This window comes from Chaetodon auriga, chromosome 20 (assembly GCF_051107435.1).
Source record: "Chaetodon auriga isolate fChaAug3 chromosome 20, fChaAug3.hap1, whole genome shotgun sequence".
In the NCBI taxonomy this organism is placed as follows: domain Eukaryota; kingdom Metazoa; phylum Chordata; class Actinopteri; order Chaetodontiformes; family Chaetodontidae; genus Chaetodon; species Chaetodon auriga.
Window position 1 is genome coordinate 9,888,778 of NC_135093.1, and position 16,740 is coordinate 9,905,517.

The window sequence follows — 16,740 nt, forward strand, 5'->3', positions numbered from 1 at the left end:
TTCACTTCCGTCAAACCTTCATTTGGAGCTGTGGGAAAAAAAATTGCCACATTTGAGTTGCAAATTGACTGGTGCTCATTTTGTCACTTTGACCTTTCGAGGCGCTCGTACATTTACGACATCTGACAAATGTTGTCAGATCTCACCACAAGACAAAGCCCTTAACTGTCTTCTTTTCCTCCATTGTCGCTTTTCCAATATACACGCCTTTCTACAGTGAATAATACAATGAATCGGCTCACTGGCAGGATTTATCTCAAGGTTCATGTACCAGAGGTGGGAGTGAGTCACGCATGTGCAAATCACAAGCAAGTCTTAACCTCCGAGCTCCCCCAGTTTCCACATTTAAATCAGTGAACGACAGAAATTATCTCAACAGTAACGGCCTCCTGAAATTTTGTGGCAATCAATAACAAACCTCCTAAATGGACAACAATGGAGACTGGGCGTAAGTATAGCATTCAAAGAAGTATGGCACAAAAGATTTGCAGCACAATGTCAAGGTTCCCGGTCACTGATTTCTGAGCAGCAGACATTGCATCCCGCTGTTCTCACCAACATCGTAATCCAAATTCAGTTATTTTTGCACTAGTCCCATCATGATAGCTCCCTCATGCATTGGTTCCTGCTGGTCTGCTGCGGCCTAATAGGTCGCAATGCACTCGAAATCACCCAACCATGTTTCAAAAACAAAAGAAAGATGCAGATATTTAATATTAGACATATTTTGCCCCCTCTAGTCATCTCTCTTAAGTCACCAATACCAAGTCAAAGCCGCTTTTATCAATATTAGTCAAGCAGGGTTAGGGTTAGGGTCTCACCTCTGTTGATGCACGTGTGTGTTTTTACACACATACAGTAAAGTGTGTGTGTGAAAAAAGGATAATAGTCAGTAAATATGACCACCTACCTTGCTGTTACATGTGTGTTTAAAGAGCCGGCCAAGTGGCTGCTAGAAATCAATGAGTGGACTAAAAACTGCTGTCAGAGTGTGTTATCATTAGAGAGAAGGTGGGAAATACCCTGACCGCAGCAAACAGAGCCAGACACTTTACAGTGAAGTATACCACAGTGGCCATCTTTCCTTTTTTTTTACTTGGTCGTAGCCTGTTCGTGGCTCGTGGAAATTTTTTTCTTTTTTTTTTAATTACAGTCTGTATTGTCAGGAAAGCAATTCTCTGTCTGGATTACCCTCTTTATTCTAGTGGTAATATTGCGATCTATCTCTTTCTCTCTGCTTTCCCCCACAGACGGCACAGGGAAAAACTCCAGGCTCATTTCTCTGATAGCCGCAGCCTGAGGGACTGCAGCATCAACGCCTCCGGCCTCATGTCCAAATCTGCTCCCAGGCTTCAGTACAGCCTTCAGTTCCAAAAGGTAGGTCTGTACCTGTGATTGATTTAAATTGGAGGAGGAAGTGTCCAGATCTTTCTCATGAAAAAAAGTACTAATGAAATAAAAATAATCCACTTTGAGAGTAAAAGTATATAAGTATAGTCTGGAAAATGTCCCCTGTGACTGTTTGTACTGTTATATCTTATATCATTAAATTATTGTTACACATGCATGAATGTAAAAGCAGGATTCTACTGTTGTTACTGGTTGAAGGATCTAATTTTTAGCTGTTTTGTGCAGGACTGCAGCTAATGATTATTTTCATTATCGGTTGATTTGCCTCTCCCCATCAATCGATCGATTGTTTTGTTTGTAAAAATTCTTAAAATTGGAAGGAAGTTGGAGAAGTTGGAACCATGAATGTTTTGCATGAAAAACAATTTACTAGACGATTAGCAAAATAGTTGGCAATTAATATTTTGTCAGGTCGTTTCAGCTCTATTTGTATAATGTGTTTTATGCAAAATTGTAACTAAGTCCATCATATAATAGTAATGGAGTGAAAAGTACCATAGTCCCCTCTGAAATGTGCTGGAGTAGAAGTGGAAAGTGGCATGAATACAAAATACTCAAGTAAAGTACCCCAAATGTGTACTAAGTACATTTACTTGAGTAAATGTACTGAGTTACATTCCGCCACTGTTGATGATTTATTTCCAGTCATACTTTTATCATCATTACAATCAGTTTCCTCTCAATATGTATAGCACTTGTCCAAAAACAGAGTGCTTGACAGGATGATGTATGATGTATATCTTAATAATCTCTCCACTGGCTGAAGGTTTTTGCTCACACTCATATCTGACAGGAGCTGAGAGACAGTGGGGAATTATAGTTTAAAATAAATGCATCATGCGCTACAGAGGAAAAATCTGCTTGTCATGTTCACAGTGACAGATTCCTGTGACAAACTGCAGATTGGAAAGTCTAATCTGTGGTGCGTCACGGACCCCGAGCTCACCATGCAAGCACAGCAACAATACTGTACCGTAGACAAATATTGCTAAATGGCACTTTGCTCGTGGTATTTTAGGCCTGAGAATGCTTCAGCCGTGCTTTGCAGGTGCATCCAGTCGCTGTATTGAAAATTTGGATTTTGCAAACAAGACGCCTTTCTTGTGGCTTTTTTGGAGCAGAGCGTAACAGCAGGACGGAGAAGTCTGTGCAAAATGGAACGCTCAAGAAATGAAAAGAAAAATCAAAGTGTGGTGATTAAGTTATTGATTAATGAAGAAACACAACACTGAGACATTTTGGAGAGAGACGGCGCGAGCCAAAGAAGAAAAAAATCTCATTTGGACAAACTCCTGCTTAAGTAGAAAGACATGGAGGCAGGTAGACATAAAGAAAAAAGTGGCTTTAAAGGGGGCTGCTGTGGTAGGTCACCTGGTAGAGCGTGTACCATCTATCAAAGCTGAGTCCTTACTGCAGCGGCGTGGGTTCAATTCCAGCCCGAGACCCTTTGTCATACCTTCACTCTCTCCCTGCCTCTCCTGCCTCTCACAATCATAATGAAGCACAAATGCTTATGAATTCTTAAAAAAATCAAAGCAGCTTAAAATGAATTACAAGCCTCCGCGGGCTGCGGTGCACTGCGGGACAGAGAACTGACCCAGACGTTCAGATGCAGACGGCACTGATTCGGCTGCTGCCTCCACAGAATCCCAAGGTAATTGCAGCCTAATGCACACTTGTACAGATCTGATCAAAAGAGTGCTATCGCCATAACGCATTAGCACTTTCCTGAATTCACCCTCTTTGTTTAGTGTCAGAGAAATGGTCACCTGTTGTGTTCATTTGTTATTTGCTCCTGCACTCTTAATAAGATATTCTATTGTTCTTTAATTTGCTCAGTGTGCAGCTTTTTCCACATTGTTTAAGGGGGTCATACCCATTGTTACCCTCCTATCACATAGCTGTGCTAATGTGCGGCTCCTCTTTATCTCTCGGTGTTACTGACCGTCGCAAATCGCAAAAAATTTCTGCATAAAAATAGTAAGTGAGCACACTTTGCTGCTGACAAACAAGACGGCGGTACGCCTGCTGGATCACGTTTGTTTAAGACGCCGCCGTATTTGTTGTTGCCTGAAATTCCTCATCCAGGTTCAGCCTTGTACTGTCATTTCTGTGTTTGTACTTTGCCAAAAGCAGCCTGCACTGAGGCTCTTTAATAATGCAACAGTGTCTAGTGTCACACACTGAAACAAACACCCCTCAAGCTAGCCCCACCCACGGAGCCGCAGTTGGCACAATCTGAAAGCTTTTTGAGGGCGTCATTGTAAATTATGGCTCTGAGCAGCTGACAGCTATGAAGTTGTACAACATTTGATGTAAATGTTGTAGCTGCGTTTAATTAAACAGAAGATTAATTTCAAATAAGACAGAATGCAGCACACGATTTCACCAATCTACAAAGTTCAGCTGAACCCAAACCTGATCGGAGCCTAGTTTGATTCAGATGCTGGCCTGTAGCACAATAGCAGGAGATGATATTAACACCATGACTGTGAGAATGTGGTGACAGGAACGTATGAGGGCTCAGCAGGTAGTGAAGCCCTGCATCCAGCCTCAAAATGCTCTCAGAGCTGGCCACGGGGAGGAAGCCAGGAGGAAGGCAAAGCCAAAAATGAAACACAGTAATAACACAACAACACAGAAACACGAGCTGTAATAGAACAGTGTGAAGGAAGCTTAAGGTGGGATGTGAAAGATCTCTGGCTATGAGCACTCAGGAGGGGGCACGAGCCGAACAGGCCGAGGAAAGATTAACAAGTGAAACCTATTTTTCCACAGATTTGACACAGCGACCCCAGAGCACTGCTTCTCTCCACCCACTCCCTCAGCTTGCAAACGTCTAGGGAGAGGACATGCTCTGTGGGTGGTGCAGTCCTGCAAGTTCTCCGGGTTTTCTTGAGAGGATAAGTTAGGCTGACAAAATGGAAGAACAAGAGCAGGGTGTTCTTAAAGAGGCTCAAAACATCGGGTGTATGCTGCATAACGGCTCAGCATCAGAACACAGTGGTTTCCACTGTGTGCGTTTGAGGCAGTAAGGTGGAGGATGAGCGCAGTGAGATGGAAACAATAGGCTGGCTCTGTCGAGGCAGGTGCAGTGGGGGGAGGATGAAACTGAAGTCCATTTGGTCACTGTCTTCCACATCATCTCCGTGATAAACTGATGCACCACTCCAGTGTCTTTAACCTCCCCACAAAATATGACAACTCCCTGAACTCAGACGCACTCAGGCTGAGATATTTCCCCTCAAGATGTGCTGAGCAGCAATGCAAAGACTTATGCAGTATATGCTGACATCATTGTCACGCGATGATTTCTGTGGCGATGCTCAACATCTGAGCACTTACTAAACCCTTGGCACCTGTTTAGAATGGGCACCTGCACCGCCTCTATACTGCGTGTACTTTACAGCCCTGAACTATTAAATCTGACTTCTCCGTGCACCTGCCCTGGCACACGCAGCATTTGTACGTATTTCTGTGTGTTTCTTCCATCTGTGACAAATCTCTGCATATTTGCACATCTGGAAACATTCCGGTGCATATGTTCCCTCCATCTGTAATCCTGAGTTTGAATGGCCATGCGAATTGCACACGCTCCTGCACTTAACTGTAAATATTAGGAGTCGTGTATGATAGTGTGACTCATTTCGAGGCACTTTTAAGGGAAAGGAAAGCGAGAGAGGGAAATGTAATTGTATAGTTAAACAGCTCCCACCTCCTCTGCGAGTTTAATCAACACCTCTCTGGCAATAGAATTGTGTCTCAAATAAAAAGAGATAGGGTACACGCCCATGAGACACTCTGTACAGAAGCAGACATGCACCAACGTGAAGGAATAGGGGCACACAGACTGGGAAGGCAAGACAGAGAAACTCAATTCCCATCAGCCGGAAGCTGGTATGGTGGTAACTAAGTAGTCTAGCCTTAGTCTAAGAAGAGACTGAGTCGCAATGAGGAATGAGCTAAAGCTACGTGTGAGCATACTGCATGAATACTTCATGGAGATAGAGAACAGCAAGAGCCACAGAACAGAGCTTTGTGTACCCAAATCTACAGAAATATGACCTCAGAATATTTTAATCGCAGCTCCGGTGCGCAACAAAGCTGCGCTCTGTGCAAAAAAAAGTCAATTTCACAATACTCTGAGGTCGTAATGTTCTCAAAAACACTGCTCTCTTGCAACAAGACAGGATTTACACCAAGAAAGCATTAGTTCTGAAAGACCAAATGTTTTTTTATGGATGATTTGATTTGGTAAAGATGATTTTGTTATTAGGTGTGCAGAAAGTATCTGCAAAAGTAGCTGAGCGGAGGATCATGAACCAATTCTCAGTGCGATTTTGTTTAATTCAAATATCTGATACCTTGGCAGAAAGGCTGAAATCAACTGGCATTGGCCAATTAGCCTACTCTCCTTTTGAGTATTTTCAAATTAAGAGAAAGTTTGAAATAACAAGTTCATGTGCATGGTGTTGTGGTTTTTATCACAGAGGCACAGTGCCAACAGAGAATTAATCAGGATGCCAGTATGAACAGAAAATGGAGGTAGAATATTAGCCACTTGTTCAGCAAGTGTTGTGACAGCAGCGGGGTGTGATATGAAAGCTCCTGTAGGTGTCTCCATGATTAATAAAAGGACAGGCCAGTGCAGCTTGAAAACTAATAATCCTGTCAACAGTTACAAACTCTGTGCTAATGTGCGTGTCAGTGCATAATTCTAAAACAACTGATTAACATTTTGATATCAGGTGGAGCCAAAGCTGCGTTAGCTATCAGCAGCGGTCACGTTTTTTTTGGCTCAGAGCGTCGACACAGTTGGAGCGGGGAGCTACATCTGGTGCTGGTTTGTGCTGGCTCAAGGATTGTCCTTCATGAAGAATGGTCAAACATCCCATTATGCACAGTTCAGGACCTGTTATTTGGTGGTAATCCAAGCAGGATTAACGCTGCTCTGAATGCATGGGTTTTCCTTTCTTCTCCTTATGTAGATTTTCCTGTTATTCCATCGGGCTCCTGTATTTTCCCTTTGCCGCCCCTTGAGATTAATCCACTACTGCGTCGTGTTTATCCAGGGCTCTCACAAGTGGCATAAAACAAGGCAAAAGTGAGATAGGAGGGAACAAATGAAATGGGTTACACCATGCAGGTCTGCCATTGTCTGCCACAAGCTATTTATTTTATCCCCTGACGTAGATATCATCCTCCAGGAAAGTTTGCCACAGCAGTCGTTCCAGAGAGTGAGGCGTTCTGCACCCGCAGGGCATATGAGAGGGTGGCCAAAATGATCCTATTTTCTTGCACAACTAGTGAACAGCAGTAACAGCTCCCTCTGGGAGTCAGGGGTGTAAGAGAGAAAAAGAGGCTTATCAGGCATGAGAACCTTGAACTAGCTCTAAGTCACATGCAATAGCTTTAATGATGTACGATGAGACGGACAGAAAGGGCAGAGCAGGAAGTACTGTAACTGGAATAACAGCATTATCTCATGACTTAGTGTTTCACAGGGTGGTTCTTGGGGCATTCGTGGTCGCTGTGCCGGAGCTCTGTCTGGGGCCTGTTGTAAGATAATAGCGTTCATTTCGATAAGAATAAAGGGAAAGAATTGAGGGGGGAAATTCTTTAGGAAACCATTAATGTAATCTTGTGTGGGATTAATTCTTTAGTGCAGCGGGAGTGCTGAGAGGGCCGCGGTGGAGTTTATTCACAAAGCGTCCCCTCCTAATCTGCAGTTTAAAATGTAAAGTGTAATTAAAGACACTCTGGCTGACGAAGGGGGGTTGAGAGAACATCCTCAACCTGTCTGGGGACCACAACCTGAGCGGGGACTTGCTGCTAAGACACAAACAGTATCCCCGGCATTATGTATTACACTCTGAGCTTATTTCCTCTGTTGACTTACATAATCGCTCACACCTTGTTTTTGATCTTGACGCTCATAACAATTGAATCCGAGCTAAGCTAACTCCTGCACAGCCACAGTTACTATGTTTTACCACTGACTGTACGCACAACTCTTTGTGGTTTTTGCAGAGCTGCAGTTCTCACGGATCGTCTGTCAAGGACGGCAGCGTGGCACCGGGAACATCAACAGCAGCCCCGCCTATTCTCAGCAGAGCGCTGTCCAAAGGGAAACGCTTCAGGTGAAAACGTGACATCCTCTTATTCCAGCTCTGTTTCATATATGTCTCACTGCGTCCAGCTACAAGAGGCAGCCAAGTGAGAAATGTGATCATCTCGTAATGTGGTAGAACTCGTCGACCTCCAAATATAAACAGATGATTTGTACAATTGTTAGAAAGGTTGGATACACTGTCAACACCGTAAGCTTTGCCTGCGTGCGTACCCTTAGCCAGAATATGACGTTTTATAGGAGGATTATTGGTTTAGCTTGCTTAATAAAATGTCTAGGAGTCTCTCAAAATAGTTGGGAAAGTTGATGTCTCTATTTACATAGCATGTCCGGCAAATTATGCAAAGTGATTAAATGTGTGCTCAGGCAGATTCTGCAGCGGCTACGTGCACGCTGATAGGGAAGAGCATATAGTGAGGAAGAGACGTCCTCTGAGGAGAAGTGAATTTTAATGCGCAGAGTTAAACATTGATTCAACAAATTGTCCTCGTCGTGCCATCCTTCAAGTGACAGAAGATTCAACAAAATTAACAACATTTTGCTACGAGGGATCTGGAGACGCGGTTCTGCTCCTTGATCACTGCAGTCGGTATCAAATGCTGCCATTTCACATCCTCGGAAGAACACATTTGCTTTGCTCTTTTGCTCATTTGCTTTGATGATATGGGTGCAGGCAAACTTTTAGTGCTTATTGCACTCATTGTTGGCAAATCACTGAAAATGTTTGATTGCTGGTTAATGTCTACCTTTCACTTGGTCTGATGGTGTTGAGCAGCATTGGGTTGGAGCTGCGCTGTGTAATTAGATCCTACAGAGAACAGGCTGTGCATAAGGCACATTTGTTTCAAAAGTTCTTAGATAGCTGCATGCATTAGACAAGCTTTCAATGTTATGTAGCGTGGACATACAGAATGGGATGCAGAATGATTAGAGGCAGCTTTGTTTGTGGAGATAAAGCAGGGAAGGCTTTGTGTATACAGCCAGAGTTAGTTTTTAGATGTCTGGTTGACTATGATGACAACTTTAGCGAAAACCCCGCTGAGGCGGCTGTTGCTCTCTGTTTTAATGGACCAGTGTTGTGCCACAGTGGAAAGTTTTTCCCAAAGGTTGTCATGTGTAGCTGCGGGGACGGTGCCAACTCGTCTTGGCTTTTTATTCTCCACAGTGTCGTGCAGGTGCTTCGTGGAGGGCAGCTGACAGTCAATCATGTGTTGAGCCTGTTCTCAGAGTAGATGGAGGCAGGGGGAGAACGAGACTGTGATGGATGATGTTGAGATGCTTTCAGCTATTGACCTGAGAAACTGGACCACACTGTGAGCTATCAGGAGACATGCCCCATAAAAGCATGTCAATATAGCCCTTCAGTATTGCTGCAAAAGTTTACCTGTGCATCATTGGCTTTATCGCTGAGTTTGAGCATGTGCAGGTTGAATCACCTGCTTGAATGCAGAGTATATCTGCTGAGCTGGGATTGTGCTAAAACAACGCAGACATCCCATAAATCAGTGAAAATTGAAGATGTCAACCAACTACAGCCACACAAGCAGCTCTGTTAGGCTGCACTGAGGCACTGTGGAGTTTGAGCTAAATGCTAACTTTAGCATGCTAACATGCTCGCAACAACAGTGTTAACACACTTATGTTTAATAGGTTTCACCACTTAGTTGAGTTTGTTAGCATGCTAACTTTTCAATGCTAATTAGCGCTAAACACAGAGTACATCTGAGGCTGATGGGAACAGTAGTTTTGCAGGTATTTGAACATAAATGAGATAAATTTGACCTCATGGTGGTGCGAGAGGCAAAGTCAGGGGATCATCAGTCAGTAGGATGAGTGTCTGTGCAAAATGTTGTGGAAATCCATCCAGTAGTTACTGAGGTATTTCAGTCTGGACCAAAGACAGGCATCCCTGGAGCCATGCAGCAAGCGTTCATGAATTTACATTCTAACCAGCCAGACTAACACTTTCTCTTTCTGGAGCATAGTGCTTATTGTACACATGTCAGAACAAATCAATCATTTGGAACCAATCATTTCCGATTTTGGTACAGTCTGAATAAACTGAGTCTGCCTCTTCTCAAGCATGTTTCCAAATTGCTTTGCCAGCAAAATCTGATGGAAAGAACGCCGTCCAAGTCAATGTATAATTATCACAGTAGTCAATCATTGTTTTCATTGTGGAATTTGATCAATCACAGAAATTCCATTGTCATGATTGGACAATGAGGAAACTGTTGTTTTGGAGGCTGATCAATGTGCTCATGCCGAGTAGACGGATTCATACATTAGAGGTGCCGCGCCAGGGTATCCTGCTGGTTCTGTGAGGAGGAGTGTTAACTCTGTCCGTGTGATATACTATTTTAGACTCAGCTCAGGTACTCTGTCACATGACGTCCCCCTTTGTCTCCCAGTCTTGTCTGACTCTCTCCACTATGTCCAATAAAGGCATAAAGAGAGAAGAAGCGTTTCAAATATGTGCTGGATTACTCTCACACCCGGGCTTACCCATTTAACATCAGCAGGCTGTACATTTGGTGAATTGCAGAGATAAGCAGCTGCCTTTCAGTTCTAGACCTTTAACATTTAACATGCAATAATTACAACTGCCTTGTGATTTGGTCCAAAAAAAACACACATTTTCATTTTTCCAGCTTTCAGTTAATCCTAATTTAAAAAATCAGCATGCTAATAGGCAACAAAACTAATGTAATTCAGCTTTATTCATATCAACTTTTGCAACATCAGTCAATATAAAAGCTAATGATGGCAAAGACTGGAGCCAACATTAGCCATGCTTATTGTTCTGCAGCCACAGTCATTTAGAAATTATTATAGCTTTTTTGCACTGTGCTCCAGTCAGCTATCAATTAATAACCAAATGTCTACTGGACTATTTAGCTTACTGCATGAATTAAAAGGAATGAGGGAGTTCAGTTTAAGGACAAGCCAGAAAATCTTAAAGTTTGGACATCCTGATTACTATTTAAACGCAATCCACCATCTCATACATACGCTATTTTTGTAATGCATGGCTGCCACAATACCAAATTATTCAAGAGCCAAAATCAAGCTGGGAGAATGTTTGTCACTGATTTGTGTTTTGTGCTTCAGTACAAAAAAGGTTTTCACCCAGCAGTAATAATATGTCAGAGTTGTTTTTGTGGTTCAGTTTATCTAACACAATCACGTGACCTCAAGCTCACAGAAGGAACGGTCGCAGGTGATCGAAGAGGGAGCCTCAGCGCTGAAATGTACTCAGATAAACTGAAAGTTATTTGGGTCCGTATTTCATAGTCCCACACGTGCTGTGGGAGTTGTTTGTTCTAGCATGATATACTCACACATCAGCTTGCAGCGTGGCGCAGTATAACTTTGATTCACATCCGATGTCATTGCCTTATTGCTGCGGACATGCAGGGTTCTGCTTTGAAGTCGATCACCCTCTGCCCACAGAACAGTTTAGAAACAGTGAGCCGAGACAGGAAGACTGCCACCTCCATCCGTAACGCCAGCAGGATGTGAAGATATACCAGTCGTCCTCTAGTGGCTATAGGAAACATACTCTTGTATATTTACCAGCATGTGGCTACAAGCAGTGTTTTACACGTGGTACAGAAGTATTTGCACTTTTAGTTATGTGAGCTTTGTGGCAATGTTGGTCGTTCGTGGTCCCCAGAGGGTGACCCTCAGACTTTTCCTCTATGGACACCATGATGCCGCCATGTTTATGACCAAATACTTCATGATATTTAGCCACGGCTGTGCTCTGTTTAGTCATAATTAACAGGTGTTAGCATGCCGATGTTAGCATGTAGCTCAAAGCACCCAGGAGCCTGCAAACAGCCTCACAGTGCTGCTGGCGAGGCTGTGGACTCTTGATCGACCACAGTTCCTTCTCTCCTCTGTTTGATTGAGCCATGATTTAATGTTTATGTAAATTGCTTTGCTTACCGGTAAATTACTATTCTCTTCACATGAATCTGATACCCCAGTCTGATGCCTAGACTTCAATACTGAGCTTATTTATGCATAGAGTCAATTGAATCTGGAATATGATGCTTTTTCTCCACTCAAACATCAAACATCAAACAGAAAGGTAAATCCATTCCGGACAATTTGCATCCATGAACACAGAAGAAGAGATACGTTTGATACATCAATGAATTAGTGAGCGCTGTTTGAATGTAAAATAGTGTGGAAACTCAATGATGTCCCCCTCCTTGTTGTTTTCCCTTCTGCTTTCAGGAGTAGCTCTCTTTCCCTCAGTCCTGCCCAACAACGGAGGGAGAATAATTACTTCCGGACCCCACCCATTTCCAGGGGGAGACACAAAATAGCGACAAATCTCATGGATGGATCCAAAGTGGCTGGCCATGTCTACAAACACTTGCAGGAGGATGAGTCAACAAACATAGAGTCCATAAGAAGGTGAAGATTTCTCTGCCTTTTTGTTAGTTTTGTCATGTTTGCTTGATCCTGGAGGAGGAAATTCTCGTTGCCCCCCTTCCAAGCCGAGGTCAAATAGCCGGTTGACTGGTGCAGACCCCCAGACTGCTGTAACCGAGGTTAAGTTGGAGTGGCAGAAGGATAATTTTGGGAGAAATGAGTTTATGACTGAAATGCTCTCGGTTCAAGTCCGTGAACAAGCTTATGAAATCTGATCCGGGGAAATAAATGAGATCTGCTGCGCCCTCCTTCAACTGGGACTGTCACAATTAATTTGGAGAACACACTTGATCCTAACCGCTCAACAGTATCATGGTGCTGGGGAAGTCCAAGATGGGAGTCTGTGTGTAATCCTCCATGCACTTGCCACTGGGCTGTTGCTGTGAATGAAAATGTGGTTTATAAGCGTGGTATTATCAGGGTTAAAAATACAACAACGGCGCCAAAGCTAATTACCAGATGATACACGAGTTCACATGAATTTCAACATGTCCAGAATGGTTTGATTTTGGCTAATGCTGGAGCATTCTGTGGAAGCTTCATGGTTCACGCATCAAATAAATAATGACTTTTTCTGCCATTTATGAGCTGAATGTGGAAACATACTGGGTGGCTGCAGCCTTCTAGAACAAGACTACAAATTGCAAGGATTAATTGCACTCATTTACACATCTTGAATTCTTCTCATGCCCGTCCCGACGGCGAGTAAGGACAGCGAGCTGCCCTATTTTCATGGCTATCATAAGCGAAGCACAGCCACTGGCGCTGTTTCAGGAGGCATTAAAAGCACAGAGGACTTTTGGCAGAGCCACCTTGCGCCATTTGGCCATCTGAGTGCTTAAAATAACTTACACATTTGAAAAGTACAGTGTGATGATCCTCGCTGGCACGGGTTCAAGAAAGGTAGCCTGATGCGAAATCCTCTCCGGCACAGTTGTTATGGAAGAGGAATGATCACCCGGGCTCCTGGAGGAGGAAGGAGTTGATCCGTGTAGAAACCAAGCTGCACGTTATTTCACATCAGTTCAAACTTCTTCTGCAGATTATAAATAAGATTTATTGTTACGTAACATCTACCAAAGCAGGAAAATATTTATCTTACACTGTTCACTGAGGTGCTTGTTTTCCTAAGTAGAATAACGCATAATGTCAAGCAGCTCCACTGGCATTTCCTTTTAAACAAGTAACAGTGAAAACATTGAATTATTTTAGGTTTTATTTACAGCTGCAGAAGCGAGCGTCTTTAAGCCGCAGTAAGGCGGTCCTATTTGCATATGTCTCAGAAACAGCCTAATTTGCTGTCAGCGTGTGCATCTTGAGCGACGGCAGTGTTATCAAAAACGTCTGTCATTAAAGCAGTAGTGTCCCTCGTGCATTCCACGCACTTAAAAGTGCCTCGCAATGTTCCTATTAGCATGCCAACCTGACTGAGCATTACAGTGACTTGTAGGATACACTGCAAGCTGCCAAACTCTTTATGTGACCTATTTCCATAATTTACATTTTTAAACAAAGCTCCATGGAGCTCAGCAGTTCTTTCAAAATGGTTGTGCTGAGAGATCCTCCAGGAGCACCACAGTTTCCCTCCTCACACACACACACACACACACACACACTCATTCAAGCACACACACAGAGAATAACAAACAAACTAATAACAAAGAAACTAATGAGGAGTCTTTTTTAGAGGCGAAAATCTGAAAGCCATAATCTTTTAAATCTAACACAGTGTTTAGGAGAAGAGCTGAAATAAGAGGGTTTCTCGTCTTCTCGGGGATAACGCTGCATTTGTACAGTTAAACAATTTAGATCTCGTTAGCCATTGATAATTCCTCTGCAGATCCATCAGCGGAGCACATTTCGCCGGCCTTCAGGAGGCTGAAATGACGTATTTTTGTCGACTTACCAGCCGTACAACAGCGAGCTACCAAGCTTACAGCCCCCTCCTCCTCCTCCTCCTCCTCCTCCTCCTCCTCCAGCCCCCACCTCTCCCTTGTTGCCATGGATACACCCTCTCATCTCAGGAAATGAGAAATGGGAGGTGGAAAGGAGAGTGAGAGAACGAGAGAGGGCAACGTGAGGAAAGAAGGAAGATTGTGCAGAGATGATGAGAGTGCAGCGGAGGAAGGAGTGCGGCGTGGCGGGAAGTGTTAGAAAAGAGGCGAGAACAGCAAACAAACACGAGAATACTCTTCCATGTTTTCCATTTTGTGACAACAAATCCCCACAGAGCGTTGTCAGTTCCATTATCCAGTGTCAAAACATATATTTACCCATCGCTGATAAGGACAGAATTGAAGGCAAATTTGCTGTGGGAGTTATTTTTAGATATGTTTTTGATCTGCCGGATTTACCTCCAGCTTGCGTTCACCCTCCTAATACCGAGGGAGGAGTGGGAAAGTAATTCAATTATTTAAACTTGGTTATGCTACAAACAGTCTCTGAAGGCTGACAATAACACCCGCTGTCTCCTAAGGCTGTGCTGGGGTGATTCCAAATGTGAATTGGGTCTTTAGTAACAATATTAACTCTTGTGCAAATTCAATGCATATACAAACTTACCCACTTGACTCTGGGTGAGCTTCCCTGCTCTGCTGTATCATTTTCACTCTGAACATGATGCCTCGCAAGCTTTCCTGCACCGCGCTGATACTTCACCCGTTCGAGATATACATGATTGCAGGATGCAGTGATACACGCTGTGACTCAACACGCCTAGATTCACCCCAAATGTCACATTATAAGCCTGTCAGACAAGGTGTGTTGTGTAAGATTGTGTAATGAGTCTCATTTTCAAAACAACAGAATTAGAAGACACATGCATATGTTCAAGGAGACAATATATGATGCGTCCGTGTCCTCACGCAGGCCAGGGTCAGCAATCCAGCAGCTGTGTTGCTAAAGCCTTAAATCTTCAGTAAGGCAGTCATGAGAGAAGGGATTTTTCAGTTAAACATTCATGCAGCAACAATACAAACTGCTCATGCCGAGGATTATAAATAATTACACAAGATTAGGAAAAAAAACAATACCTAAATAAGAATTTTGTTGCTGCAAGACTTTTTTGTGGAGCAGTGAGGGGAATGAAATGTTAAAATACACAAAAGGATGGAAGCTTTATCTCCATATTCTGTATTGCTTGTTCTCTTTTATTCCTCTTAGGAAATGGGGGTCCAGGATGAAAAGGTCACAATATAAATGACTCGGTCTCTCATTCTCAACCTGCCATTTCGGTTCTTTCCTCTTGCCTAAAGGTGTGATTCTGCCAGTGGAAGAGTCGGCGCCCTCCTCAGCAGGACCTCGCTCACTCACTTCGCAGCCAGAAAGGGATGGACCGAGGTCCCCTGCACCCGCCTGGATAAGGGAACAACCTTCCTTCCACCCTCTCTGCGCACCCGATCTGTGCCCATCATCCCTTCGCTCCAAGCGTGCGACCTCGAGGCGGGGAACGTGGACAAGAGTGACCGTGACCAAGGTGAGCTCCTCAAGTGGCAACCCACGCTGGCTGGAAAGACAACGGTCGCCATTAGCAATTCTCTCCCTCCCCCCTGTGAGAGTGTTGCACTGGTGCCTGGTGTTGTGCCCAGCAATGTTAGCCCTCCTACCACCACCATTACACTGGGGTCGGTGAAGAATCTCAGCGCCGCACAAATACCCTGCTCCATTGAAATTACTGTGGAACTCGCAAAGGAATTAAAACAGAAAAGCCTTTCCAGCCCCATGAAAATGTCTGGGTCTCAGAGCGAGATCCACAGCGGTGGCACAAACACTCTCAAGGCTGGGACTGTGCAGGAGTCAGAGGGGAAAAGGGTCCAATATTCAGCCAGAGTTCTGCACACAAGCAGTGGGACCAGAGGTTTGAAGGCAGCAGGCCAAAGAGAAGCCCAGGGACAGTGCCAAGGTCAGACATCCCCCATGTACGGAGGCGCAAACTGCGCCTTGGCCACCAAAGGACCCAGCTGCAGAGGAACTGGAAACGCTTACTCCAAGCCCTCTGCAAGCTGATTGGATTAACTCTGTAAAGCTTCAAAGACAATGTTTCCAATAACTGTATACCTTTGCTGGTGGCACAGGATGGTTGGCAGGTGGGACCATCTGTGGGGCCACACGGACCAAAAACAGATGGCCGTCGATTTTAAAGGAACACGAACAGATTGAACTGCCGAGGAAAAAAATACTGACACAACAAAAGACATCAAATTCTGAAGAAAAAGAGACAAACAAACACACATTGTGAATAAATGTGACTCAATAAGGAAAACAAAACCGTGACTTGGGTGGGAGCTTGACTTAAACAGTGTATTGAAAAAAATGCCACTATTTAAAAGGAGCTTCTACTTAGAAACCAAAATAGTGTGTCATCTCTATGTTGTTTCTCTATTGTAAAGAAATGAAATTATATATGTCATATAATATATGTCATATAGACATATATATATTTGACTACAATTGTGACAAAATAAAGACTAAGATAACAGTGTTAATTAAGGACTTTGTTCATCTCAATCCATTTTTACTCCACCATCTGCAGAACGTCTTCGCTTGTGTTTGTACATTGTTGTCTCTAATATGCAGAATAATCAATATAAATACCAAAAATGCTCAAATCACATCCAACCTAAAATATTCAAGTCGAGTCTTCCCTTTATCTCCATGGCAACAGACATCTGGAGGCCTAGTCCGCACATGCACGGGTGTTTTTTTTTTTACCGTTTTTGGTAACTCCTTCTCAGATGATGTCCAGACACTCCATT

General features: G+C 43.6%; 1 protein-coding gene across 1 annotated transcript in view; it reads left to right on the plus strand.

The window, feature by feature from the left end:
* nrg3b (neuregulin 3b) overlaps positions 1 to 16,470 on the plus strand; it is a 183,359-nt gene extending 166,889 nt beyond the window's left edge. The window contains exons 6-9 of the mRNA XM_076759633.1: positions 1,251 to 1,377; positions 7,441 to 7,550; positions 11,786 to 11,968; positions 15,241 to 16,470. Coding sequence (XP_076615748.1) covers positions 1,251 to 1,377; positions 7,441 to 7,550; positions 11,786 to 11,968; positions 15,241 to 15,991 — 1,171 coding nt within the window. The 3' untranslated portion in view covers positions 15,992 to 16,470. The remainder of the gene's footprint in view (positions 1 to 1,250; positions 1,378 to 7,440; positions 7,551 to 11,785; positions 11,969 to 15,240) is intronic.
* The last annotated feature ends 270 nt before the right edge of the window (positions 16,471 to 16,740 follow it).